Here is a 26,857-nt window from a genome sequence, read left to right on the forward strand (position 1 = left end):
TGGGTACATTTTTCTGAATTGCTCACTGCACTTTTTGTTACAATAATAACCCTGACGTTTCTGCTTCTTTCTGCCATTACTAAGGACTGGCCTTCCTTCGGTTAGGGAGATTGGCCCAAGATAGTTGGCTGACAATTGTTTTCCTTACTGAGAGCTTATTGATTTTGTTAGCCATCAGTTTTGAGATGGTGGCATGTCTCAGCTATGGAGAAGGAATTGAGCACCTCACGCAAACATAATCCAAAGGGGGTGAGAGAGAGAAAATTGAAGATGGCAGAACCACCAAGTCTTGCTGGGCTTTTTATAGCCCTCCCTTTCATTCAGGAATGCATTGGGGAAACTACGAGCAGACTCATGCCCCACCAGCAAACCCCTCTCTCGGTTTATGGGGAGGAAGATCAGCAGAATGCTATGACCCCTGGGATGCCCATCCAGGAACCAAAGAATTACATTCTGAAAGTTAACAGTGACATGGTAAATTTGAACAGCTGTGGTTTAAGGCCCTTAAGAAAATAGGAAGCTGCCCTATACCAAGTCAACCCAATGGTCTATCTAACTCAATATCATCTACTCTAGACTGAATAGCTGTAGTTCTCCAATATTTCAGGCAGGGGTCTATCCCAGTTGTTCTGCATGTAACACAGTTGCTTTGCCACTGAACTATAGCCCTCCCCTGCTTCTAAGGTAGAGATATGGCTGATCAGTGAATTACTGCTGAGACGCCAGGCTTTCAAGGACCAAGCAATACATCTGTGCACATGGAGCCTATAAATATGAGTCGTCGTCCCCCCCCCCCAAAGCAAAAATTGGTGGGTTCAACTCCCACTGACTTTAATGACCGCTCCTACTCCAAAGCAAACACAGGGTCTGAGAAACTATTAAAGAACTTTTTCTCACTTTGTGAGCAATCTGAAAATGAGCTAATATATTAAAATAGACACTTTAGCGTGTTAATTCATGAAGAGCTTTGTTATTGCCTCATCTGTCTTGGCTCTCCCAACTCCAAATATATGGCAAATCCTGAAGACTTTGGGGCATTTTGCTTGTTTCCCAGATTCATATTCCCCCTGTACATTCATGATGAGAAGCTCAGAGTGTTTTAGAATTAAAGATAATAAAGCATCACTGATGTATCAAACTGCTGCTAGCATGATAGCCGAAATACAATAAAATGTTTTTTTTATTAAAAAAAATACATAGAGGCTGTAAATCCTGCAGTCAGTTGAAAAAGAAAATTCGAAGTTCACAATGCATAAGTTCATTATTCACAAATGCCCTCCTAAATCAAAGAGATAGAGATAAATAAAGCTCTTTCGGACAGTCTGTATGCGTGCCTTGTCCAAGGTGCTGAAAGGTTATTCCAAAGCCTTGCGAATACAGAAGATCAGCAGGAGATGGACAGCTCCATTTCCCCCAATTCTTAACTAGGGGGAGCTAGCAGGGGAAGGCTCCATAAACGGAGCTATTTCTGCAGGTCCCTGCACCAGGCACAGAATCAACCATGTGAGGACACAGTATCGTCTTCCATGCAAGGAAAGATTAACCCATTGGCAGGAATCTATCAGCAAACTATTCCACTTAAATTATTTGAGTGGGACTCATGCTTTCTAACTTACAGCTATACTTCATGATCATATAATGTAGTTGGCAAGAGTCTGACTTGCTTTTGCACGTTGGAATAAGGTAGTGTCAGGTTTTCTGCTAATGAACAAGTGCTGTGCATCATCCTAAATTGTCTCAGTGAAATATGCCATATACATATATATGTGTGTGTGTGTATAGATAGATAGATGATAGATAGATAGATGATAGATAGATAGATGATAGATAGATAGATAGATAGATAGATAGATGATAGATAGATAGATAGATAGATAGATAGATAGATAGATAGATAGATGATGGATAAATAGATGATAGATAGATGATAGATAGATAGATAGATAGATAGATAGATAGATAGATAGATAGATATTTGAGGCAAACCAAGATAACAACTTCTTCCAAAGCAACATTGTTAAGCCAAAGATTTTGATGACAAGAAGTATTTCCTTTTATCTCTTCTTCTCTCTTTTTTTCTAAATACAACCATTTCCTTAATACTGGGTGAAATATAGCTGGTGGCCAATAAATATTGTTTCCCACGGTTAACCAGAGTTAACGATTTGCTGTGAATGTACAGATCTCACCTGCCTTGTGTGCAGAAGCAACAAACCCAAATCCCTGGCTTAATGTTACCTTCAGACTGGGTATCGTAATTTGTTTCACTCCAGACAAACCCTGAAGAATAAATCAAGAGCAAACTCTGGCTACAGATTTAGGTTTGATTGGAAAGAAACAAATTATGATGCTAAGCCAGGGATCATGGTTTGTTTCTCCCACACACCAGTGGGAAGGATCAAAGCATGCAGGGATTGGCATGGCTTACTGTGATGTACAAACCAGGACCATGTTTCTGTATTTCAGTAAAGTGTTGTAATGAAGGACTGATATAAATGAGTTTGTTCCAGATGTTGCAAAGAACCAATGTGACTCCTTTTAGCACAAGCCAATGCTGATTTTAAACAATTACTATTGAGTGATAAATTGTCGACTATTAAGGAACAGCAGCTAGCAGATTACAAACATAAAATAGCAAGTGGTATGCGGTTACAAAATATAGGCTATCAAATATTGATAATTAAATATGAAACATAGTTTTTTTTAATATCTCACATCAAGTCTCAAATTCTTATTCCCCCCCCCCCTTTAAATTACCAAACTAGTCATGCTTCGTGACTGGCATTTGTTTCACGTTATTATATAAGTCATTTATAACATATACAGTTGAAGGAGAAGCCAGAAATTATGTATGTTTCTGAAAGAAACCTACAGCAAATTGAATTCCTTTCTTACTGAGATCAGAAGCTATGATTGACAACGTTTTACAGGAGTCACGTGAATTTATCTTTATCATATGGCCTGCATCAGCTTATATTCTGGCTAGTTATCCAATAGTTTTTTTCCTTAAGCATAGCTTTAAACACAAGCCTAAATCCCTCCTTGGTATCCTGAAAATCACAGATTCCAAACTCTTGGACAAAAAATTCTTGAGGGGGAAAAGACCAAGAAAACATGATATTAAAAAAGGAAAGAAAAATACACAGTGCCAATAAACACTGTCAACTCACATTGATAATACAATATCAAGCAGTACTTCCATCCAAGATTGTACTTATAAGTCGATAAAAGCCCTCCAGATGTCCAAACAGGTATCCAACTATAGTAGAACTGTAATTGCACAACAGCATGAAAATCCCAATCACCATCAACATTACAAAAATATTTCAGGTAACAGCGCGGAGAAAACACAATTTAGTTACATTTTCAGATCCTGTCTAGCTATAAATTAAAAGCTGGTCCAAAGTGCTGGTTATTGAGTGTAAGACAGCTCTCGAACCACTTTTTGTTTGGCGTGGGTGAGTCACCTACGCCAAAAAAGCAGACAAAGAGTGGTTCGAGAGCTGTCTTACACTCAATGCCCATTCCATCACAATACACTTCCTGCCAGGTGAATAATTGGTGATCTTTAAGGAATATCTATGTCGTGAGAGACAATGACTCTTTTCCTGCTTCATTTCCCTTTTAACAATAGAGAAGGAAGGTCCATCTTCAAAGTTAACTTGCACAATGGCTGGTCACTTCAAGTAACAGTAATGACTGCTCACCTTGACCACCAAAGGTAAAGGTAAAGGGACCCCTGGCCGACTCTGGGGTTGCGGCACTCATCTCACTTTATTGGCCAAGGGAGCTGGCATACAGCTTCCGGGTCATGTGGCCAGCATGACTAAGCCGCTTCTGGCGCACCAGAGCAGTGCATGGGAACACTGTTTACCTTCCCGCCGGAGCGGTACCTATTTATCTACTTGCACTTTGAGGTGCTTTCGAACTGCTAAGTTGGCAGGAGCAGGGACCGAGCAACAGGAGCTCACCCTGTCATGGGAATTCGAACCGCCGACCTTCTGATTGGCAAGTCCTAGGCTCTGTGGTTTAACCCACAACGCCACCCGCATCCCTTATCACCCACCCTCTCTAACTGTTTTAAGGTTGTTGCAGGTTAACCTTTTCCTTTTCAGGTCCGTGGGCATTGCTGCAGTCGCACGATGGTTGCTGTTTCCCAGATTTTGTTTCCCAGATTCTGCAGGTTTTGCCTTCCCCATAGCAATTGTCACAACTTTGGTGATTTTAGGCCTTGGGTGGTATTCTTTAGTCCATCAACGGAATGGAGGGGTAGCATGGTTACGCACCCCTCGTGCAGTGCTGTTAGCAGGGCCCCGTTAGAGGGGTTTTCGCAGGGAGTCACTGGCCACGAGTGCTCAGTGTATGGTCAAACTCGCAGAACTGGAGGGGGCAGCTGCGTAAACATCCATTTTGCAGTCTCCCCCATATTTCCTGCCTCGCCCTCGCTCTTGCCCAGCCTCAGTCCCCAATTGGGGGCTGAGAGGGATAACCGTGAAATGCCTAAGCCAAGGTTTCCTACATCTGAAATTTAATAAAGTTGTGGCCTAATTTTAATCCTACTGCGTTGTGTCTTGTTTTTCCTGGCCTTGGCTCCCAGGGGGGTGAGGAGTCTGTGGCTGGGCACACAAAGCCCAACCCATTGGTCTGGCTGATCAAGAGATTTGAAGTAAAATTCACCTCTAAAGCATGGAGGAAGAGAGGGGGGATGGAGAGAGGATTGGAGAAGAGAATACCTATCATGGTTCCAATCCTGTTGTAACTGAATGGACATTCTTACTTCCAAAATTATAAGTTCAAGCCCAGCAAATTATTATCAATGAAGAGTCGAAAGAGAAGTTAGGAGTTTTTTTATCATCTGGTTTCTTTTCTGTATTGACTGTCTTTTAATGCCTCTGTCTCTCTATGTTTTCCGGTTAAAATACCTCTTTTGGGTATGAACTCCTAGAAGAAGCAGAGGGTGGATAACCAGGGGTGGCTGGAACTCAGAGTGCCTGGGGGCTGGGCTGATGGCTGTTAGAACCATTCATACGCCCACTTTTAAAAAGCAGGGTGGTACAAATCCCCTTCTCTAGATGAGCAAGCTGATGGCACTTCCTACTCATTTTTTCAGCCTTTTACCCTACAAATGCTAAGCAGTGTACTGACAAGGACTAATTTTGAGAGTCTAAGGCAATGTTGCAATTGATGAAATCTCTACTGAAGCCAAGATGGTTTCAGATTTCTTTGAATCTGGGTACATGCCATCTTTAGGAAATCAACAGAAAGCCAACAGTATCTCCACATTCGAGGAAAGCTGTATGACAAAATTACTGATAAGGAAATATTTATCGGGTTGGGGGGGTGGGGAGTTTGGAAAACATCCAGGCTTCAGCAGACGCTTACACGTCATTCTGCTCTAACCTAGAAAGCAGAATGTTACATGATGATTTGTTGTAATAAACCGGTCGGATTTTATTTATAATTCACAAGGGGCACAGCCCAGCCAAGCTGACACATTTAAGGCCCATTAATTTCAGCAGGAAATCCATGTGACTTAAAATTTGGCCGGATCCTACCCAAGGTGTTTATCAGCAGAAGTCAACCCATTCTGTTTCAGCCTCTACATTTTTCATGCCAGTGCACTTTTAATCAGGGTTAGGATGCAGGTGGCACTGTGGGTTAAACCACAGAGCCTAGGACTTGCCGATCAGAAGGTCGGCAGTTCGAATCCCCGCAACGGGGTGAGCGCCTGTTGCTCAATCCCTGCTCCTGCCAACCTAGAAGTTCGAAAGCCCGTCAAAGTGCAAGTAGATAAATAGGTATCGCTCCGGCGGGAAGGTAAATGGCGTTTCCGTGCGCTGCTCTGGTTCGCCAGAAGTGGCTTAGTCATGCTGGCCACATGACCAGGAAGCTGTACACCGGCTCCCTTGGCCAATAAAGCAAGATGAGCACCACAACCCCAGAGTCGTCCGCGACTGGACCTAACAGTCAGGGGTCCCTTTACCTTTAGGGTTGAGATTAAAACTAAGCTAAATGGACACAGGCAGAAGTATGATAGAGGTATAATGTTGGAGAGAGAGAGAAAGAGAGAGAGAGAGAGAGAGATGGGGCGTGGAAAAGTTGCCTCACTGGTAGTCTCTCCCAGCCCCCTCAAGAAAGTGCTTTCACCTTTAGGTCTTAAGCCCTTGCAGATAAGTGTTCTTCTTGATATTGGGTGTGGCCATGGTCACATGCTGGCAGCTTCTAGGAGTCACAGGTGAAAGCTGAGTGCAGGGTGTGGACCAAAGGTGGGCAAACTCCCCCAGAAGGAGCACAATGTGTCCCCAACAAGAGATACTACCCCTCCCTTAACACTAAATAAAAGGTTGAAATGAAACTAAAAAGAAGGTTTAAGCAGAGGCTTCTAAACTGAGGTTGGATGGCCATCTGTCATGGATGCTTTAGCTGAGATTTCTGCATTGCAGGGCGTTGGACTAGATGACCCTTGGGTACCCTCTACAATTCTATGATTCTGTGTTTTTATGAATAATAACAACTGCCACACAGGTGCTTTCACAGAATCTGTGACATGTCAACCCAGCTCCTGCGAAATCCGTACAGAATTTAACTAGAGCTAAATGTGCTGGAGAACATGATTCAGCAGGAACATTAAATATTCCATTGCTTGTCAACCTGGAACACAACTTTAACATTAAATGTTCTCTTCTCATTGAATCTTGCCATGCTCTCTGACATTTGTTTACTTATGTGTTCATTGGTGAATTACATGGTTTCCAAAAAAAAAGAAAAGAAAAAAGTGAAACACTTTTGGCATAAAAGTTTGTCAGCAAAAAAGAAAAAAACGAAGAAGAAAAAGAATATTTTAATGATTAATCAGCTGCTGCTATTCTGAGTTATGTCAAAGAAACAAACCTTTGCACACTGCCATACAATCACGATTAAATCATAATATGAGTTCTTTCTAGTTCAGCAGAAAGGTACCTTTACCACAAAAATGGACAATACAAGGCTAGATACTATCTCCCCAAATCAGAGTCTTTTATTCAATCTGCTTCTTAGGAGCTTTAAAAACTGTTCATCTTTTTGAGTTTGGACAAAGAAGCAACAAAAATGGCCCAGCACCCAACTTGGATTTCAAAGGTTTTCTTTCTAGGGCTTTCATTAAATTTTCCTTCCATTCCAAATGTGAACACAAAGTAAACCCTATCTTATGCATGGTCGTTCTCCAACATTCCTAGTTTACAAGGTTGCTTCATTCATTTACATGGCAGCAACCCCAGGTCTGCTGCTGGATCTTCATTCAACAAGAATCAGCTGCCCCATTCCACACCTGAAGTGGTCTTCCACTGTTTCATCTTGGTCCATTATGTCCATCCATGATTCTGCTATCAAAACTTTCCACCTTCCTCATCACTCAAGATCATATAAAGCCCATCCTTAAATTCCTGCTTTGGCTTCCTGTTCGTCATGAGATTTTGCACAAGTGTCTTGTTCTTACCTTTAGAGTCCTCATCTCTCTGCGCTTGTATCCCAACAAACCTTCACTTATCCAGCTTCACCACCCTTAGCTATCCAAATGCTCCCTGAAACTCCTCCATCTTTTCTCCCTGGCTGCCTAGGATCCACTCCTAGCATGCACCTAGGAAGCCAACTACCTTCACTTCCTCCAGATCCCTCCTCAAAGCTCTTCTTTTTCTGCAAAGCCTTTGGAACAAACCCCTATTCACAATACCCAATACTGCATCTAAGACTGCAGTCCTGTGCACACCCGGCCGGCAATAAGGCTTAGTGGGACTGACTTTCAAGGAGACGGGCCTAGGATTGCATTGTCAGTCACATGTAGCTAAAATAAGTACATGCACTTGAAATAATTGCACATCCTTCCAGTGGCGTAGCGTGGATTGTCAGCTCCCGGGGCAAGGCAAGTAATTTGCGCCCCCTAACCCGTGGATTTGCACCCCCTAACCCTAACCCCCAGATGTTGCGCCCGGTGCGGCCGGCCCCCCCTGCACCCCCCACGCTACGCCACTGCATCCTTCTCCTGTTTACCCTACCTAAATTTCCTTCCTCTGCCTCTGCTGTTCCGCTTGGGTCTCTTTTGAGGTTGTAAGTCCCTTGGAGTAGGGCCTACCAAGCCTACAGAGTACAGGGATAGTGTTATAACCCGGGCTTGCCATCAAACATGCACCTTCGCCTCTCAAGCGGACATACCTGTACTAGACAAAGTGTTTCCAAACACATGCTTGTATCATTTACACACATTTCTCCTTAAGGTGTAAACCTATAACTGTAATTGTTGAAGCAGCCCAAATATCCACTATCTGCCCCATGTTGGACCAGGGTGGACAACCTTTTCTCCTTTTAAGGGTCACCATCTTTCTGGGGTGCGGGTGGCGCTGCGGTCTAAACCACTGTGCCTCTTGGGCTTGCCGATCAGAAGGTTGGCAGTTTGAATCCCTGCGACGGGGTGAGCTCCCGTTGCTTGGTCCCAGCTCCTGCCAACCTACATAGCAGTTCGAAAGCATACCAGTGCGAGTAGATAAATTGGTACCACTGTGGTGGGAAGGTAAACGGTGTTTCCATTTGCTGCTCTGGTTTCGGTGTTCCATTGTGCCAGAAGCGGCTTAGTCATGCTGGTCACATGACCCGGGAAAACTGTCTGCGGACAAACGCCGGCTCCCTCGGCCTGTAAAGCGAGATGAGCCCCACAACCCCAGAGTCGTCTGCGACTGGACTTAACTGTCAGGGGTCTTTTACCTTTACCTTTTTATCTTTCAGGGGCTGCAAGCCAGCTGTGGGTGGGGACAAAGCCAGCAGTGGGTAGGGTTAGGAACTGAAAATGGATCAAATCACCCCCTCCCCCCCCCTCTGCCACCTGCTTTTCTCTCTTTCTGCCAGCCCTCCTCCACCCCATGCCTAGTAGGCAGTGGCGTAGTGTGGGGGGTGCAGGGGGGGCCGGCCGCACCGGGCACAACATCGGGGGGGGCACGCTCGCACTCGCAGCTCTCTGCCCCTACCTGGCTCACTCTCTCTCTCTCTCACTGCAGTGCTGGCTGTGCGAATCCGATCCGAGCCGCCGGGTCACCGCCCACTGTGGAGGGGAGGGTGCCAGGCGTGCGGTGCGGTGCGGAGAGAGAGCGAGGGACTATCTGGGGGAGGGACTGTGCAGCGGGGGGGGCGCAAATTACTTGCCTTGCCCCGGGTGCTGACAACCCACGCTACGCCACTGCTAGTAGGTCACCGGTGAGGAACAGGTCACTCTTCCCACAGGTTTGAACAAATTGCTTGCATTGGGATTTTGACAGAGAACACCCATACGCCATACTTTACAGAGAGCATTCCTCTATATGGAAGCACCTTCCTCTGCATAGGAGACAACTCCTAGGAGCTAAGGTCCCTTTGCCCACCACCCAATAAAAATTTTGAGGGGGGCGGGGCGGCCCCCAAAGTTGATGGACATTGCCATTCAATTGGTGTGCGTGCATCGCGTCCTGTGATTGATTATGTGGGGTGGGCCTTACCTGCCACTCCAATATTTTATTCAAGATGGCACTCCTGCTGCCCAGTGTGACCCAATTTAAATATATACTTAAGTGAAGGCAGAACTTGTTCATCAGCAGTTATCATTAGGAGACAAGATGAGCAAGTAGACAAGTCACCTGGTCACAGTCTTCTCCACTCTGGTGAGATGTATTTAAATTATAGCAATTATTTCTAAAATGGACTCTATCAGCCCATGAAAATTATATGCGAATCTCTGCCCTTTATAACTATTTTTATGTTATCCATTTACTCTGTTTCTTTATGTTGTTGGTGATGGCTGCCCTACTTGGAAATTAGGCAGACCGTCATGTGTGCAATCTTCTTGTCACAGGAATCCCACCCCAATCTAGAGTCATCTCAGTGTGAATCCTGTGTAGCAATACTCCTATTTATCTGAACCACTGACTCTCCAACCATTAAATGGCCCCTGAGGGTACCTCTCAATTATATGACTTTATGTGCCTCAGATAGATAATGTGACATATAATCATTTATGGGACCCTAAAATTGGCATTTATTCCAGAAAGATTAACAGCCTCTTTCTCAGGTGACTATGAAATCTGCACAAGATGTAAAATAGATGAGATCATGCATTTTAGCAGGCCAGCTATGGTTTGTGGGACACATCATTGTGGAGCCAGAAGCTGATACATCTGTTCATTCAACACTTCTGGAGCTGATTCTCAGTCATGTAGGGACTCTAGTTGCTTATTAATGCAAATGTTTGCTTCACTTTAGAGACAAAAAAGTTATCATTTTGAGTGTGTGTGTGTTTGTGTGTGTGTGTGTAAAGGACCTCTGGATGGTTAAGTCTAGTTGAATTTGACTTTGGGGTGCAGCATTCATCTCTGCTTTCAGGCCAAGGGAGCCGGCGTTTGTCCTCAGACAGCTTTCCGGGTCATGTGGCCAGCATGACTAAACCGCTTCTGGTGCGACTGGACTTAACTGTGTGTGTACACCATTTTTAGCCTTCTAAACATTTTTAAGATACGTGGCCGGGGGACAGACTAGCAGGAAGCAATTCCTTTGAGTTCTTGGGTCAGTAGAACATCATATAACTCAAAGACCTTAAACTCTTTAAGCCCCATGTGTGCTATTCAAGAAGCAAACACGCATGTTTGAAGCAATTAAATAGTTGGGATGAGAGAAAATATTCTAAACATTACATGTAGTTGTCTGATTTTGTTCCACATATAGGCAAAAGAACAGTTTTAGGGTTGCGGTCTTAAACTCACTTACTTGACAGCAACCCCCACTGATTATAGTGAGACTTAGTTTTGAACAACATGCATAAGTTCATACTGTGCCTAAGCAGTTGGGTCCAGTATACTTTTTGATTCCTCCCCATCCCTTTGAATTGTAGTCTCCTATGCCATCAGGACTGGCCCTACCATTGGACAGTGTGGGGCAGCTTCCTCGGGTATCCAATCATGAGAGCCAGGGAGTGGCAGCAAGTTGCTGGGGGGCAGAGATGTGTTTGAGGCCTGACCTGGCCTGCACTCCCTCAGCTAGTCTGTTGCTCTCTATGGAAGCATAATGCCCCATCGCCAGTGTTGGAAATAAGATCCAGCTACCAGTCTGGTCATCTTATTGTCCTTGGATTCAGGCAGCAAAATATCTCAGACTAGTCCTGCATCCAGTATCACAAACCACTTTCATAATCTCCCTCAAAAGGACTTTGCCATGTGACATGGAGAGCTGCTGTTCATGAACCACAAATCCAAAAGCTCTCTTTATGTCTAACTTGGGCCACGGTTCTTTGGAGCTGAGCTAGAAAAAATTGGCTGCCTTTAATCATCTTGGTAAAGTTTTCTATTGTAACTCAAAAGTTTCCAGAACCTTATGCCAACCAAAGTGGATCAAGTAAAAGCTATCATCTCACAAAAACACATGCAAAACATCTATGTGATTTCTGATCAGACAATATCTGCGCATGCACGCTGGACAGAAATGTATAAAAGAGACAAGAAAACCATCGTGTCGCTGGTTGAGTGTCATAAGGTTAACTTCATCTATGCTTCGTGTTCTTCAACAGACCTCAGAGCAGCCCAACTCTACTGAAAAGATGTCTAAAATAAGCAGGAACTGATAGTGCCAAGTTGCTTCCCATTATGACTGCACTGGGTAACAGCATATCTGGAAATTACCGGCATAGATGCCAGCGTAGGTGTATCACATGTCTAAACTAAGCACTTAAAGAAAGAAGCACAATGTTTTCACAGAACAAGCCTCAGCAAAGTCTTTGCTCAGTGCTGGTTGCATAGTAGCCTCCGAAATAACTCCATCGCCTCATCCTACATTTTGACACATGCCCGTTTCCAGAAACAAGGAAGCGCTGCAGCCAGCCCTCAACACTTTGTCATGGAAGCACAGGGGAGGCGGAGTGTTACTTGATCCTGTGGGACTTTTTGCACCTCCTATGTCACAAATCCAACCCACAAATCTGGCCATGGGTTGACTCAAAGTTCAGCCACCCAACCTGCTAAATCAGAAAAATGAACAAGTATAATTAACGCAGCGGCGAGGGCAGCAATTAAGCAAAGCCAGGATGAGCGGCTGCTACAAAATCTGGAGGTCCCCATGTATTGGACGAGAGCTAAAAAATTTGAGGGGGCATAAATGCGAGCTAAAGAAGGGGGCGTTCCACTTTCTGCTGCTACCGCCTGCAAAGGATGGGGCTTTCGATGTGAACGTTGTTGCCAAGATCATCAGATGCAGGTGCAAGATTTCTTTTTAAAAAACCAAAAAAACCTCCCATAGCCTCACTGCCTGAGTGTGCGGGTGTGTTTTTAATCAGAAGCAGCAGCTGCATTTGCTCTCCTTTGACAGAATGCCAAGCGATTGCTGCCCCCAAAGTGGTAGGATCCAGGCAACCAACTCTCAACTTCTCTCCTACCACCATGTACACAATCTGCAGATGAGGTTGGGCGGGGGGTGGGGAGGAATGGGGGCCCAGCTGCTAAATCCCTGTTTTCTCTGCTTAATGTGGTGGAATCAGAGAGGGGCAGGGGAGAGGAGGTAGCCGAAACTGGCAGGGAGGAATGTTCCCCAGCGCCGCCTTGCCACTGCTGGATCGCCAAGGATATGAACTCAGAGGAGGAGACCAAACTTCCTCCCTACTCATGTTAAGCATGTAGCGGAATTTTGATTGACAAGCTGCCGCCCGAAATCCAAAACAGGACCCAGGAAACTGGTCTGAGCAGCTGTGCTAGAACCAGTGGGTGGCTGTGGCGTTTCTAAGCATCGAAGGAGCAGCTTTGGGTGCCACAATCTGGAATGTGGCTCTCTTTTTTTTTGTAGGGGGGGGGGATGTAAAGAATCAGAAGGCTCTCCCTCCCTTTTCTTCCCCCCCCTTCCCCATCCAAGTGATCAGATATAGCAGAGCTGGAGGAGGGAAACGGGTTCAACGCGGTTTGTGGAAGGCGCACAACAAGAGAAAATCAACCATCATCATTACTTTGTTTTTGTTTTGGTTTGGAAAGGCACAGAAGCATACCTAGGCGAATTTCCCCCACAGACAAGACACACAGGCAGACTCAGCACAGACAGCAGGGACCGTACACAGTAACCATACCCCCAAATCCAGGACGCAGCCTGTTGTCATAACCATCCAGGAGACGGTCCAGGATGCGCGTGAAATTCTCCGGCCATAATTTCTCCTCCTTTTTGAGCTGTCCCGGGAGCACGGTGAGGCTACAAGGGAGTGGAGGTAGAAGCACAAAAGCATTTTAGTGGGAAAGAGACAAGAAGAAAGGAGAGGCGGGGAGAGGGAGGTGGCAGCTTTGATTTAGCCCTCGCCAACTCACCTTCATCCTCTCTCTCCCCTTCCCAAATCCGGGGCATCAAGTAAGGGGTGCCAGGGAATTGGACGGAGGGGTGGGGGGGTGGGGATGCTGCCCTGCTACTCACCAGGTCGTCAGGCACAGGAAGTGTAGGAAGGTGACAGACAGACCCCAAGGCATCGCGATCGCTGGCTCCTTGGCAGAAACCATCTTTGCTTGCCATACTTTAAGCCTGGTAGCACGTTCCCCCGTCACTAAACGCCTTGTCCAGAGATCACACAGCCGCGAAAAGGAGGAGAGGCGGGGTGGGGGGTGGAGAGAGAGAGAGAGAGACGGAGAAGAAGAGGAGCGGGGTGGAGTGGAGAGGAGGAGAGGGAGGGAAGCGAACCCACCACCACTGCCACCGGCGCACCCGCTCTTCCCAGCCACAAGCTCGATGTGCCTGCTGCTTGCCTTGGAGAGCCAGCGAGGGAGCCTGGCAGACGCCAATCGACCAAAGCAGAGGAGGAGGTGAGGGGGCGAGCCTGGGCTGGGCTGGGGCCCCGATCCCCTGAGCCAAACCCCCGCCGCCCCGATCCTACATCGCGTCGGTTTCTCCCGTTGCCAAACGCGTGGCGCGCTCAGACGCAGGACGCGCGCGCAAGTTGCCTCCGCTCCCAAGTCCCTTTCCCTCCACTCCAGGGGGCAACAGGCTTCCAAACCCCACCTCTTTTTCTTCTTCTTCTCTCTCCTGGTTGACTCCGCCCCGCTACTCCGCCCCAGGAGGATTTTTAATTTTTTATTTTATTTTGCAACATGGTTTCAGGGCCCCTCTTGTGGGTGTATGTTGTACTTTTCTCTTTCTAGCGAGAGTTGGGGCGGCGGCGGGTCCTCCGTCAAGAGGCCTGCCCCAGAACCTCGGGGCTCATATTCTCTGGAAATCTTAAGCGATGGCAATGACGTGTTGTTGATCCCGCACCTCTGAGCGTGTGCAGAGCGCCTTTTCTTCCAAGCGCCCTCCCACTTGGGAACATAAGGAGATGGTTTGTAGCGAGGAGGCTATTCCTTCTTCTGCCTCAGTATTGTCAACTGGAGACAATGAGTGTCTCTCAACCCTGACTGGAGATGTCTGGGATTGAACCCGAAGCCTTTCGCATTGTGCTCTGCCTCTGAGCTACGCCACCATCAAGTCCGAAGGACTCCCTTTGCAAACCGGTTTAATTAAAGCTCCTCTTCTTTGCAACTGAAGACTTTCCAGAGATCCCATTTAGGCTTAAACACGAATCTCCTTATTAAGTCTGTTCCCGTGGCCAAGTCATATGTCCTGAAACGTAAGAAACGCTCAGGAAAGAGTGGCTTTCAGCATATGCTTAGCATCTTCCCTTCACAAGCCATGGATACGAAATGACCAACTTTTATACACCTGGGATCAGTAGGAAAGACTTCCAAACCCATACGCTTTGGACTGGCTTCAGACTCCTTAGAAAACGCAACCTGATCAGCAACAGCCACTACTAATCGTTCCTTCCTTAATGTGGATTAAAAACTGCTAGTGGTATCCCTCAAGAGCAATTTTGTTTCCCCATGGGAGAGAAGAGAGCACACACATAGCAATTGGCAAGAAAAGTCATTTTGCAAATTCCAGCAAGGACCCGCATTCTCAAACACACACACACACACACACACACACACACCCCTATCAACTGCCTGTGCAGACGCCTCTTTTTGGCTTCCCTTTCCTCCATTACAATGGCCCTCAGGGACCTTCATCCCCCCTCCTCTTCCTGTCATTATCCAGCCTCATTGCCTACGGGCAACGCTACCACTTTCACTTCTGCTTCGAAACCCCACATCCCAGAATGACGCAGACTTGCTGTCACAGTTTCTCTCTAGCTATTCTAGCTGTGCATGCCTCTGTCTCTCTCTCCCATTCCTTCCCAGATGTCCTGGCCGTGATCATGGTGATGAAGTCTTCATTTGTCTTGATTGTCTTTTGGAGGGAGGGAGAGAGGGAGAGGGAGGCACCAAAAAAAGACAATGAAACCAGGGGAGAATAAAGAGCTGGGTTGAACACATGTGCGCTCCTTTGATAGGAGAGGCTGGGTGACAAGGCGATTTCTTCCTACAGAGATCCTGGCATAAAATTAAAGAGGAGGGGGCTAGAGGAAGAGGAGCCCTCCCAGTGCACTGCGATGCTAAAAACAGTGCTCTCCCTACCAAATGCATATAATCCGGCTAATTATCCCTGGCCACTCAACAGAGAGATGTCAGCTTCAGAGAGGGTGGCAGTCAGATAAGTGCCTTTGGAACGGCACAATCAAGTCCAGGTTTTGGTGACCCAAATAATTTCCATCACACCAGCACCAAGGGATTAGGTAACTCTTCCACAGATCCATTTTAGAAAGATTTCAGAGCTGGCTGGATTTCTTCTGGAAAATGTGCTTCATGCAAACAGTTTGAGCCAGCCAGACCCACAGCAGGGATTCTTGGCTCCAAAGGCCACCCTGTATTTAAATGTTATTTAAATACAGGTGTGGAGGTAGAACTTGAATAGTACAATCCTGTGCACGTCTACTCAGAAGTAAGCTCCACCGAGCCGACTAAGGCTAACCTTCCAGGTAGGTCTGTAGAGAACTACGGCTTAAATGATTCATTTATCCCTGCATCACCAACCAGCACACATCAGCGTCTCATTACTTTTTTCTTTTCTTCTTTGCCTTTGAAATGGAATCTGATTATCTTCAGTACTGTTGTACCCTTGAATTCTTCCAGATTGCACTTCAGATCTTGTTCCTCTAAAGGTGCCCTCCTGAGTCCTTTGGATAAAGAACGCACAGAGAGACTCTGTGATGCTATACTTAAATTTTACTTCGCTTTATTGTTCATTCAGAGGGCTTCCATCTAGATAAGCAACTCTTTAAAACAAAGGCCTGCCTGAGTTTGAGAAGACTGCAGGTTTATTTGCTCTGGCTGCATTTCTTTCTTCGTCCTCCTCTTCTTCTTCTTCTTCTTCTTCTTCTTCTTCTTAGGAAATTCAACTAGGTCCCATCTAGATTTGGTCTCTTTGCATACAGTATTCTGCATGAATTCTATTACTGCTATATGGAAGTGTATCAGTATTCTTCAAAACAGGAAAATGAGATTTACAGTCTTATAGTCCTGGATGCACATTAGTTTGGGGACCAGCAACTGGAGGACCTATGGCTAAATCTGGCATCCCTGTTCCTGCTCCAATGAAGAGGGGTGTGGAGAGAGCAGTGACTGGCAACAGGAATGATTAGCAGTTCACTCTGGGGCCTCTGCTGCACATCAAAATGTTATGGTAGATCTTGGGAAAGTTCAGAAAATGGGCAACTAAAATGACCAAAGGGCTGGAAAAACTTCCCTGTGTGGACAAGTCTGAAGCTACAATATTTGGGGCTTATAAGTTTAGGGAAGGGAACGAATAACAGTGTATAAATTTACACATGGATGGTAAAGGTAAAGGTAAAGGGACCCCTGACCATTAGGTCCAGTTGTGGCCGACTCTGGGGTTGCGGCGATCATCTCGCTTTATTGGCCAAGGAAGCCGGCGTTTGTCCGCAGACAGCCTCCGGGTCATGTGGCCAGCATGACTAAGCCGCTTCTGGTGAACTAGAGCAGCACACGGAAATGCCGTTTACCTTCCCGCTGGAGCGGTACCTATTTATCTACTTGCACTTCAATGTGCTTTTGAACTGCTAGGTTAGCAGGAGCAGGGACCAAACAACGGCAGCTCACCCCATTGCAGGGATTCAAACCGCCGACCTTCTGATCGGCAAGTCCTAGGCTCTGTGGTGCCACCTGCGTCCCTTACACATGGATGGTATGGAGAATTTAATAAGGAGAGGGTTTTTTTGCTTCTCTCATAATACTAGAACCTGGGATCATCCAGTGAAACTGAATGTTGTAAGTTTGAAGACAGGCAAAGGAAGCAACCTTTTATTGAGCAGTCATCCTGCTATGCTTGCATCAAGGGTAACAGCAATGGCTGTTAAATCAATCATTCATTCTGATTTGTCTGCAGGGAGGTTAGACAATGTTGCCTTCAGCAAATGTTATCATCTCATGCTCCCCAGTGCATTTTGGCATCACTTTCCTTGTTGCAAAAAAAATAGCGGGTGGGTTTTGTTACGCAAGAGTTCCAAATCAACTTTCTTGTGCAACCTGCCAGTGTGTGATTGAATAGGGAAAGAGTGGCAGTCTGGAAATGCTGTGAGTTATTTGGTCATTTGCTTGGATGAGCTGGGAGAGAGACCTTCTCAACGAAACACAATCCTTCTCTCATCACAAAAGCAAAGTGAGTGCTCTGCTCTGCTGCAGTCCAGATGACTTGGTTCTGTTCTCTTGCCTACAACTTACCCTGATGTGCTCTCTCTCTCTCTCTCTCTTTCATACACACACACATACACCATTCAGGAATTAGAGAAAGCAGTGTCCTGCATTCTTGTGTATCTGTTTCAGATATTGACACCTGCATACTGCACCTACAGCCAACAGGAAGGCTCCACCTGTTAATAGAATGGCTAATTTTGACTTCTTCTTCTTGTACAAATCCTTTCTGTACCCAAAACAATAAACCAGTGTGACTGTTTTCCAGTGATAGATATCATAGCCAAAGATTTCCCCATAAATGCAAAAAATAAAAATAAAATGTCCACTGGAAATAAACTCAAATACAACCAAATGGCATATAAAATTGTTATATTGGATTCTGTCATATAGAGAAAAATGCGACAGTAAATTCATCAAACACATGTGCACTTCACAAGTTGCAATAAAATAAAAAACATTATTTTAGTTAATTAATTACACACATTTAAAAAAACCAGAGCAGCATACAACGGAAGAATGCAACATGCCACATGAAATTCAGAATAAAATAAAATCACATTGATCAATGTTGCATGTTGCTGGGGTCACATTTCAGAGAAAGGCCATGGAAACAGAAAACTCTGAAGGAAGTTTAACACAGTTGGTGCTTATCTAAGGTCAGTAGGAAGGGATTTCCATAAGGCAAGTGCTGCAACAGTGAATGTCCTGCTCCTAATGCCTTTGAAATGCACAAAGTCACCCATAGACTGTATGAGGGGAGGAAGCAGTGAACATCCTTAAAGTGGTGCTAGATTAATTCAGCACTAAATATTGTATAGAGGTGTCCTGACTGATGATGTTAGAAGAACTTGCTACTGGCCTTGTGGCTGCTATGCCTGGAAAAGACTGTGAGAAGATATGATAGCCATCTGCAAATACATGAAGGGCTGTCACATGGAAGAGGGAACAAGATTGTTTTCTCCTGCTCTGGAGGGTAGAAGACAAACCAATGGCTTCAAATTACAAGAAGAGAGATTCTGACTAAACATCAGGAGGAACTTTCTGACAGTAAGAGCTGTTCAGCATTGGAATGGACTCCCTCAGGAGATTGTGGGCTATCCTTCACTTGAGGTTCTTAAGCACAGGTTGGATGGTCATCAGTTATGGATGCTTTAGTTGAGATTCCTGCATTGGACTAGATGAACCTTGGGGTACTTTCCAACTCTATGATTCTAAAAGCAGAGACATCACCTTGCCAACAAAGGTCCGTATAGTTAAAGCTATGGTTTCCCCAGTAGTGATGTATGGAAGTGAGAGCTGGACCATAAAGAAGGCTGATGGCCAAAGAATTGATGCTTTTGAATTATGGTGCTAGGGGAGACTCTTGAGAGTCCCATGGACTGCAAGAAGAGCAAACCTATCCATTCTGAATGAAATCAGCCCTGAGTGCTCACTGGAAGGACAGATCCTAAACTGAGGCTCCAATACTTTGGCCACCTCATGAGAAGAGAAGACTCTCTGGAAAAGACCCTGATGTTGGGAAAGATTGAGAGCACAAGGAGAAGGGGACGACAGAGGACAAGATGGTTGGACAGTGTTCTCGAAGCTACCAGCATGAGTTTGACCAAACTGCAGGAGGCAGTGGAAGACAGGAGTGCCTGGAGTGCTCTGGTCCAGGGGGTCACGAAGAGTCGGACACAACTAAATGACTAAACAACAACAAAGTGTTCACAGACTGACTGTTGAATGATCTGTTCTAGGACCTTCCCTGGTATCATTGCCAAGCACACCAGTTGGTAGTTACCCCGGTCTTCTTTCCCCCCCTTTTTGAAGATAGGGACAACATTTGCCCACTCTGCAGGGACCTCCCCTGTTCCCCAAGAATCATCAAAGTCTATAGACAGAGGCGCTGAGATTACATCCACAAGCTCCTTTAGTACCAGGCCCTGGAGATTTTAATTCATTTAAAATAGCTAGGTGTTCCCTTACCACCTCTTTTCTTGGGCTGCAGTTCCTTCCATCGTTTATTCTCTTATCACCAGGTTGGGCATCACTTTCCTTTTGGGTGAAGACCAAGGCAAAGTAGGTGATGAACAGTTCCACTTTCTGTCTGTCACCCAATAGCAATTTTCCATCTTCTCCACGCAGAGGACCTATTGCTTGCTTCTTCTTCCTCTTGCTTTGACCATAGCCGAAGAAACCTTTTAAAATTATTTTTAATCTCTCTTGCAAGCCTGAGCTCTTTCTGAGCTTTAGCCCACCTGACATTCACCCTGCACCTGTTGGCTACTCATGTATACTCCTCCTTTGTGATTTCCCCTTTCTTTCATTTCAGGTTACATACATCAGTTTGCTTTCAGGCTCATGCTTCCTCCAAAGGCCATGTGCTCTCTGTTTGCTCCACCTTTCAGTCTCCAAGTCCCTCTAATTCTAAATCAATCATAGGGTTCATATTTTCTGTCCTTTAGCTACACCCATGTATTTTAATGTACTGGAAACATATTTCACAAAACTATTTTGCTGATGATGGACAGGAGACAGTAGAGGTGATTATGGCATCCACAGAAGGTGCTGTCATCTATGCATATCTCTGCATGTTATCCTTTGCTTATAACTCCCACTCTTCCTAGTTTATATGTCTGCAGTGCACTCAGAATACAGGCTGGGCTGAGGGTTGTGGTAAATGTGTGGGGTTAAAACCTTGTTTCAGATCATGACTGCACTGTACACCTCATGATCCCGCTGACTGAACATAGTGTTGTGAGTTTTGGGGTGTGGGGAGAGCCTGTACCTGAGTGCCTTCTAATTCCTGAATTCAACAAGACACATTTCTTGGCAATGCCCTCTAAATATGGGTCATTAAGGTAAGAAAGGAAGTGGTTCCGTGCCAGAGGAAAAATGGGTGGGGGCCCTCCTTCAACTAGCTGCTAGTTAGAAGGACAAAAGCCAGGGTTGAATTGTGTGAGCTAGAGGCTAGAAGCAGGCTGGGCACTTGAGAGACAGAGACATGCCTGATTTCTGCTGAGAGCCAAGGCCGTGGCTATGGGAGAAGCAAGACCTTCTTGGCTTGTTGATGCTGTGAGCCTCTCCATTGTAGGCTCAGGTTGTATATATGTGTAAATAAACCATATAGCATAATGACACCACTGTTGGTTTCTGTTTTCCTTCACTGTGCAGCGAAAGGGCTTGTCACGAGACAGGTGTTTACATTCCACAGTCTGTACTGTACTGTTGGAGTTTCTCACGGGAAAGGGAGACTGGATGTGACGTACACTGGTTTCCTGTTTTTCACTGTGTTGTTTCTCTCCAAGCTGTCGAGGAGAGAGGATGCTTTTCTGCTCCGGCAGAGGCAAGATGTCTTTCTGTAATATAACTGCTTTGAACTGTAAATAAAGCAACCAAGAGTATGCAGCACGTACTCCTCATCCTTCCGCTGAGCACGGAACTCTGCTTTAACCAACACGTGGTTATGGGCTCCAGAAGTCGAATCGGAGTGCCGGCAAAGGATCGGAATGCAGAGGGACAGATCGGATTGGAATCTGCTCTGCGCATAAACATGATTGATGAGGTATGTTGCTACTGCTCCGGGCAGCCTGCCAGCTTCTAGTTAATGGCTTTATGGCTGGACTTTGAACTTTTAAAGCCGTTTTGCCGGGAATAGGAAAATGGCTCCCAGGCTCAAGTTACTATGCTGGGGAAATCGAAAGTAACTTTTAAGTGCGCTTTTGGAATAAAGCAGGTGCAGCAGTGACGCAGCAAGATTTAAAGCAGCATATATGACGCTGAAGGCTAATGCCAGAGTCATGATGGCCCTTCAGGATGCTTGTGGGATTCCTAAGCTCAACAAGAAAAATTATGCCGACTGGGTTTTGTATGCAGAGGCAATTCTGCGGAAAGAGGGTTTGTTTGAGGTCATTACAGAAACCCCCCCAGCTCCAGTTACAGATGCATGGAAAGTTAAGGATTCCAAAGCACGGGGAACACTTACATTGATAGTATCCCCAGAAGAGCTCTGTCTATTGCGTGATAAGACCTCAGCCAGAGAAATTTGGGATTCTTTGAGAGAGGCTCACTTAAGGACAGAAGCTGGATCTACTATGTTTTACTTTAACAAGCTGCATAATATGGCTCTTGCTGAAGGTGGAGATGTGCGTTTACATCTGATGGAGATGCAAAATCTGAGACATGAGCTGCAACAGAGAGAACTCAACTTTCCAGAGGCTGTGTATTCTTTCATGATACTACAATCTTTGGGTTCAGGTTGGGAGTCTGTTGCAACCCAGATTGCTGTGCAGCCAACAGCTCAGCTAACAGTGGACTTTGTTACTGCCGTGGTGTTAAATGAAGCAGATCGCCGGGGTGCTAGCTGCATGGGCAAGGGGGAGTCTTCACAGACGTCATCCCATAGTGCAGTGGAACCACCAGATGGCGCCAAAGCTTTGAAGGCAGTGAAATGCTACTCGTGTGGACGTCTAGGCCATATGAAGAGGGAATGCAGATATCCCAGGGCCAAGACAGAGCAGCGCAGCGAAAGCTCATCGCGTGGAAAAGGCCGAGGCAAAGGCAAAGGTCCGGTGTCTAGGACAACGCAGCACAAGGCTATGGTTTCACGCTTCACTCCAAAGGTTGCAGAGGTCCAGAAGACGTCTAGATCTTTCTTCGTTGTTGATTCGGCGGCGACCCACCACATGTGCAACGATAAGAGACTTTTTGTGTCTTTTACACCGCAGGAAGGTGCGATTCACCAGGCGGATGACCACACTATTCCCAGTAAAGGCTACGGAACTGTTGTTCTTCACAGTTTGGACTTATCGATACAGAATGTCCTTTACGTGCCAGACGCCAAACATAATCTGCTCAGCGTTGGACAACTGAATGAGCGGAACATTGACGTTTCCTTCAAGAACAAGAAGTGCATCATCACAAAGAAAAATGACTATGAATTGCATGCTGAATATGTTGATCGTTTGTTTGTTTTGTATTATGATGATGTTGTGCAGGATGACACTTGTTGCATTGCAGGTTCTAACAAAAGTTTGCATGCAGGATGTATTCATGATTTTCATCGAAAATTTGGTCATTTGCATTTTGAGGCAGTATCTAAAATGCCTGCCTTGGTTGAAGGTATGACTATTAGACCCTGCAGGTACCACATGAAGTGCAAAGCATGCGCAGCAAACAAGGTGAAAATGGCTGCCAAAGGTAAGGTGTCTAGTAGGCAAGCTACGGAACCATACCAGATCATTCATGCTGATTTGGTTGGACCACTAGCGCCCTCTTTGGGTGGAAATAGGTACTTCATGGTTCTCATTGACGCATTTTCTAGATATATTTTTGTGTACAATCTCAAGCAGAAATCAGAGGCTTTTCCTAGGTTCAAGGAATTCTGTGCTTGGTTGGAAAATGTGCATGGTAAGAAGATAAAGACTCTTTTCAGTGATCGCGGGGGAGAATTCACTTCTCAGCAGTTTGAAGCTTTTCTGACTGAGAAAGGAATTCAACACGATTTGTCTAGTCCTCGCTCGCCATGGCAGAATGGACTTGCGGAACGGGCAAATCAGACATTGCTTCAAGGGTTAAAAACCTTGCTGCATGATGCCAATCTTCCAGAGAGTTATTGGGCCGAATCTCTCTCGTGTTTTGTTTACAGTTACAATCGCAGGTTATCTTCAGCGATTGGTTGTACCCCCTATGAGAAGATGTTTGGCAAGAAGCCATACATCAAACACATGAAAATTTTTGGTTCTGACATGTGGGTTCATTCACCACAAAATTCAAAGTTAGACAAGCGTGGATTGCATGGTATCTTTCTAGGTTATCAGAAAGGGTCTTACAGAATAATGATGACTGACTCTAAGACAATTAAGCTCACGAGAAGTGTTGAATACAATGCAAAGTGGGGGGAGAATGTGGGAATTTTCCAATGTTATCCTGATGACAGTGATGAGACTGAGGATAGTCAGAAGCAACCACAACAACCCACACCCACTGATGAAGGTTCTGAGTCTGAATCTGAAACTGAATCGGGTGATTCAGAGGATTTCAAGAGTGCGAAAGCCTCTATGCGACCCTCTGAAAGCTCTGATCAAGAATTGGAAGAACCATTGTTCACAATAGGTCGCTTTTCTCCTAAGAAGGAAGAGGAGAGTGTTGAAGACTTAAGGCTAATTCGTAGGTCACAGAGAGCCACAAAAGGCAAACCTCCAAAGAGATTTGCTGATGAATTTGCTACGATAGCAGTAACAGCTGTTAAAAGCTCCAAGAAGGTATTTGAACCTTCAAGTTTCCAAGAAATCCAGGGTTTGGATTCAAAGGAAGCTGAACCATGGTTAAATGCCATGAAGACTGAGCTTGATTCCTTGGAAAGGAACAAAACATGGGAGCTAGTTCCAGTAGTTCCAGGAATGAAACTGCTTGGAAGCAAATGGGTCTTCAAAGCGAAGACTGATCAAAATGGCAAGATAGTCAGACACAAAGCCAGATTGGTAGCCAGAGGTTTTGCACAAGTACCAGGTGAAGACTATCACGAGACCTACTCACCCACAGTGAGGTATGAAAGCATTAGGCTTATGCTCAAGCTAGCTGCAGAGGAAAATCTACACATTAGTCACCATGATATTAATACAGCTTTTCTGTACGGATCTCTGGATGAATCACTTTATATGCTTCCACCTGATGGCGTACAGGTAAAACAGGGATTTGTTTGTGCTCTGAAGAAATCCCTTTATGGTCTCAAACAAAGTGCACGGTGTTGGCACACAAGACTCACTGAAGTATTGTTTTCTCTAGGTTTTCAGCAAGGGAAAGCTGATCCATGTGTATTTGTCAAAGAGGAGGGGCAAAAGAAACTGTACTGTTTGTTTTATGTTGATGATTTATTATTCTTTTGGAAAGATGTCGCAATGTACAATAACGCCCTAGCTCAACTGAAAGAGCACTTTGACATGAAAGATCTTGGTGAGGTAAACAACTACCTATCTCTAGAAATAGAGAGAGATCAAGATGGTAACATTCTAGTACACCAGTCACGGAAAATTGCTGATGTGTTAAACAAACTAAACCTGATGGATGCTAACCCTGTAGACACACCGATGACAACAGGTTATCAGGTAGATGACACTGGAGAAGCATTTTCTGACTCTACACTGTACAGAAGTGTGCTAGGCAAGCTAAACTTCATTGCCAGATGTTCAAGACCAGACATTGCTGTTAGCTGTAATTTGCTAAGCAGACAAGTCAACAATCCTAGTGTCAAGGATTGGAAAGCTCTGAAACGCATAGCGCGGTATTTGAAAGGCACTATGCATTACAGACTGAGATTTAACAATCAGAAGTCTGGTGGTCTTGAGATATTTGCAGATGCAAGTTTTGGAAGTGACACTGAAGACAGGAAAAGTACGTCTGGAGTTTGCTACATGTACAATCAGGGTCTGTTTGATTGGTCATGCAAGAAGTTAGCTTAAGTACTTGTGAAGCTGAACTGAATGCACTGTCTTATTCACTTAAGGATTGTGAATGGTTGATACAATTGTGCAAAGATATGAAAATTCCTGTCAAATGTCCAATCCAGGTTTACCAGGACAACAAAGCATGTTTGGCTTTGCTGAAGTCTGAAGGTTGTAAGCAAAGCACGAAGCACTTGCAATTAAAATTGCAGCATGCTAGGGAATGTATTCAGAAGGGACTCGTAACGGTGTCCTATATGCCAGGTAATAAAATTCCTGCTGATGTATTATCCAAGATTGTATCAAGGGATCAACACTGTACCTATGTGCAGAAGTTGGGTTTGTACTGATATTGTACGAACACGCTGCCCAGTGATGTTCACAGAAAGGGGGAGGATGTTGGTTTCTGTTTTCCTTCACTGTGCAGCGAAAGGGCTTGTCACGAGACAGGTGTTTACATTCCACAGTCTGTACTGTACTGTTGGAGTTTCTCACGGGAAAGGGAGACTGGATGTGACGTACACTGGTTTCCTGTTTTTCACTGTGTTGTTTCTCTCCAAGCTGTCGAGGAGAGAGGATGCTTTTCTGCTCCGGCAGAGGCAAGATGTCTTTCTGTAATATAACTGCTTTGAACTGTAAATAAAGCAACCAAGAGTATGCAGCACGTACTCCTCATCCTTCCGCTGAGCACGGAACTCTGCTTTAACCAACAACCACAGTCTCTGCTGTCCCTCATTCCGATGAAACGGAACCTTTGGTGAGAGCCTCGAACCTCTGGAATCTTGCATCGCTCAGAGATTGGGGTGGCAGGCAACAATATCACACCACCAATGTATGGTGTGAATGATAATGGCTCCCCAAATTGTCCACCATATTTGTAGTTAATGAAGCATGGAGGGGAGAGAGGTTTGCTGAGTATACTTGAGGAGAGTGGCAGAATTCTTCCACAATTTGAGAGTGAAACCGTCTCTGAACATTTTTCATTGGGGGTGGAGATGAAGGAAGCAATATGTACTAAGGGCTGGAAGGAAGAAGGGGGGGAGGGCAGCGAAAGTGATGCCGGAACAATCCTTCTAGATCATCCATCAGAGGTTGATGAGTTGATCCAACAGGTCAAGCCAACTGCTTCCTTCAACAATGTTAAATTAATATTAGATAGAATCAAAACTAGATTCGTGGATGCACCTAAAATTCTTCACTCAGTTTTGAGGCAGAGAATTTGCCACCTTCCAGAATATTCTCCTGGGAACTGAAATGCCTCAACAGTTTAGGGCAGAGCCTGAAAAAGAAATGAGCCTCAGAGTCCCGAATGGCAATCAAACCCAGTTGTGCCATCCTAAAGCTCATCCCCTCACCAGGGAGGAAGCTAAAAAAACCAGCCTGGCCAGGGAAAGTGGAAGGAACTGGTTTGGGAGTAGAGGTTTGTCAAGATAAAAAAAAAACCTGAAAGCTTTTCTAAACTTTCAAAGTCTTTGAGTCCAAAGGATGGTACTGTTGTTTATGGGCCAGAAGCAGATTTGGACTAGGATTGGCTGCTTGGCTCTTGTCTGCTCAGTCTCTGTCTTTCAAACTAAAGGATTATTACACAACATGACATTTTTGTGCCGCCTTTCTATTCCATAGGAAATGGATTGTGTAAAGTTGCCCTGGAGATTTTACTAGTACTTCGGGTGGGTAGTTTTGGACTCTGGTCTTAAAAGAATTATGAGAGGGGCTCTTTAGATGATAATGTGTCTCCACTGACTTTAAATGTAGCTGGGGAGGAATCAATTTCAAGTTTTTTTTTTTGTTGTTGTT

The 26,857-nt window shown here is 45.2% G+C and overlaps 1 protein-coding gene and 1 long non-coding RNA gene across 2 annotated transcripts in view; one reads left to right on the forward strand and one right to left on the reverse strand.

Annotated features, from left to right (window-relative positions):
• The window catches only part of GABRA4 (gamma-aminobutyric acid type A receptor subunit alpha4), a 63,822-nt gene extending 49,752 nt beyond the window's left edge, over positions 1 to 14,070 (reverse strand). Inside the window, exons 1-2 of the mRNA XM_083458321.1 lie at positions 13,432 to 14,070; positions 13,097 to 13,215 (exon numbers count right to left, since the gene is read on the reverse strand). Of these exons, the coding sequence (XP_083314447.1) occupies positions 13,097 to 13,215; positions 13,432 to 13,514 (202 nt within the window). The 5' untranslated portion in view covers positions 13,515 to 14,070. The remainder of the gene's footprint in view (positions 1 to 13,096; positions 13,216 to 13,431) is intronic.
• On the forward strand, positions 13,710 to 20,756 carry LOC310657428. The gene is made up of 2 exons (XR_014501775.1): positions 13,710 to 13,814; positions 19,658 to 20,756. It is a non-coding gene; the product is annotated as an uncharacterized lncRNA (long non-coding RNA).
• Positions 20,757 to 26,857: the final 6,101 nt, after the last annotated feature.

This window comes from Podarcis tiliguerta (genome assembly GCF_965153285.1).
Source record: "Podarcis tiliguerta genome assembly, chromosome: 9".
Classification (NCBI taxonomy): Eukaryota; Metazoa; Chordata; class Lepidosauria; order Squamata; family Lacertidae; genus Podarcis; species Podarcis tiliguerta.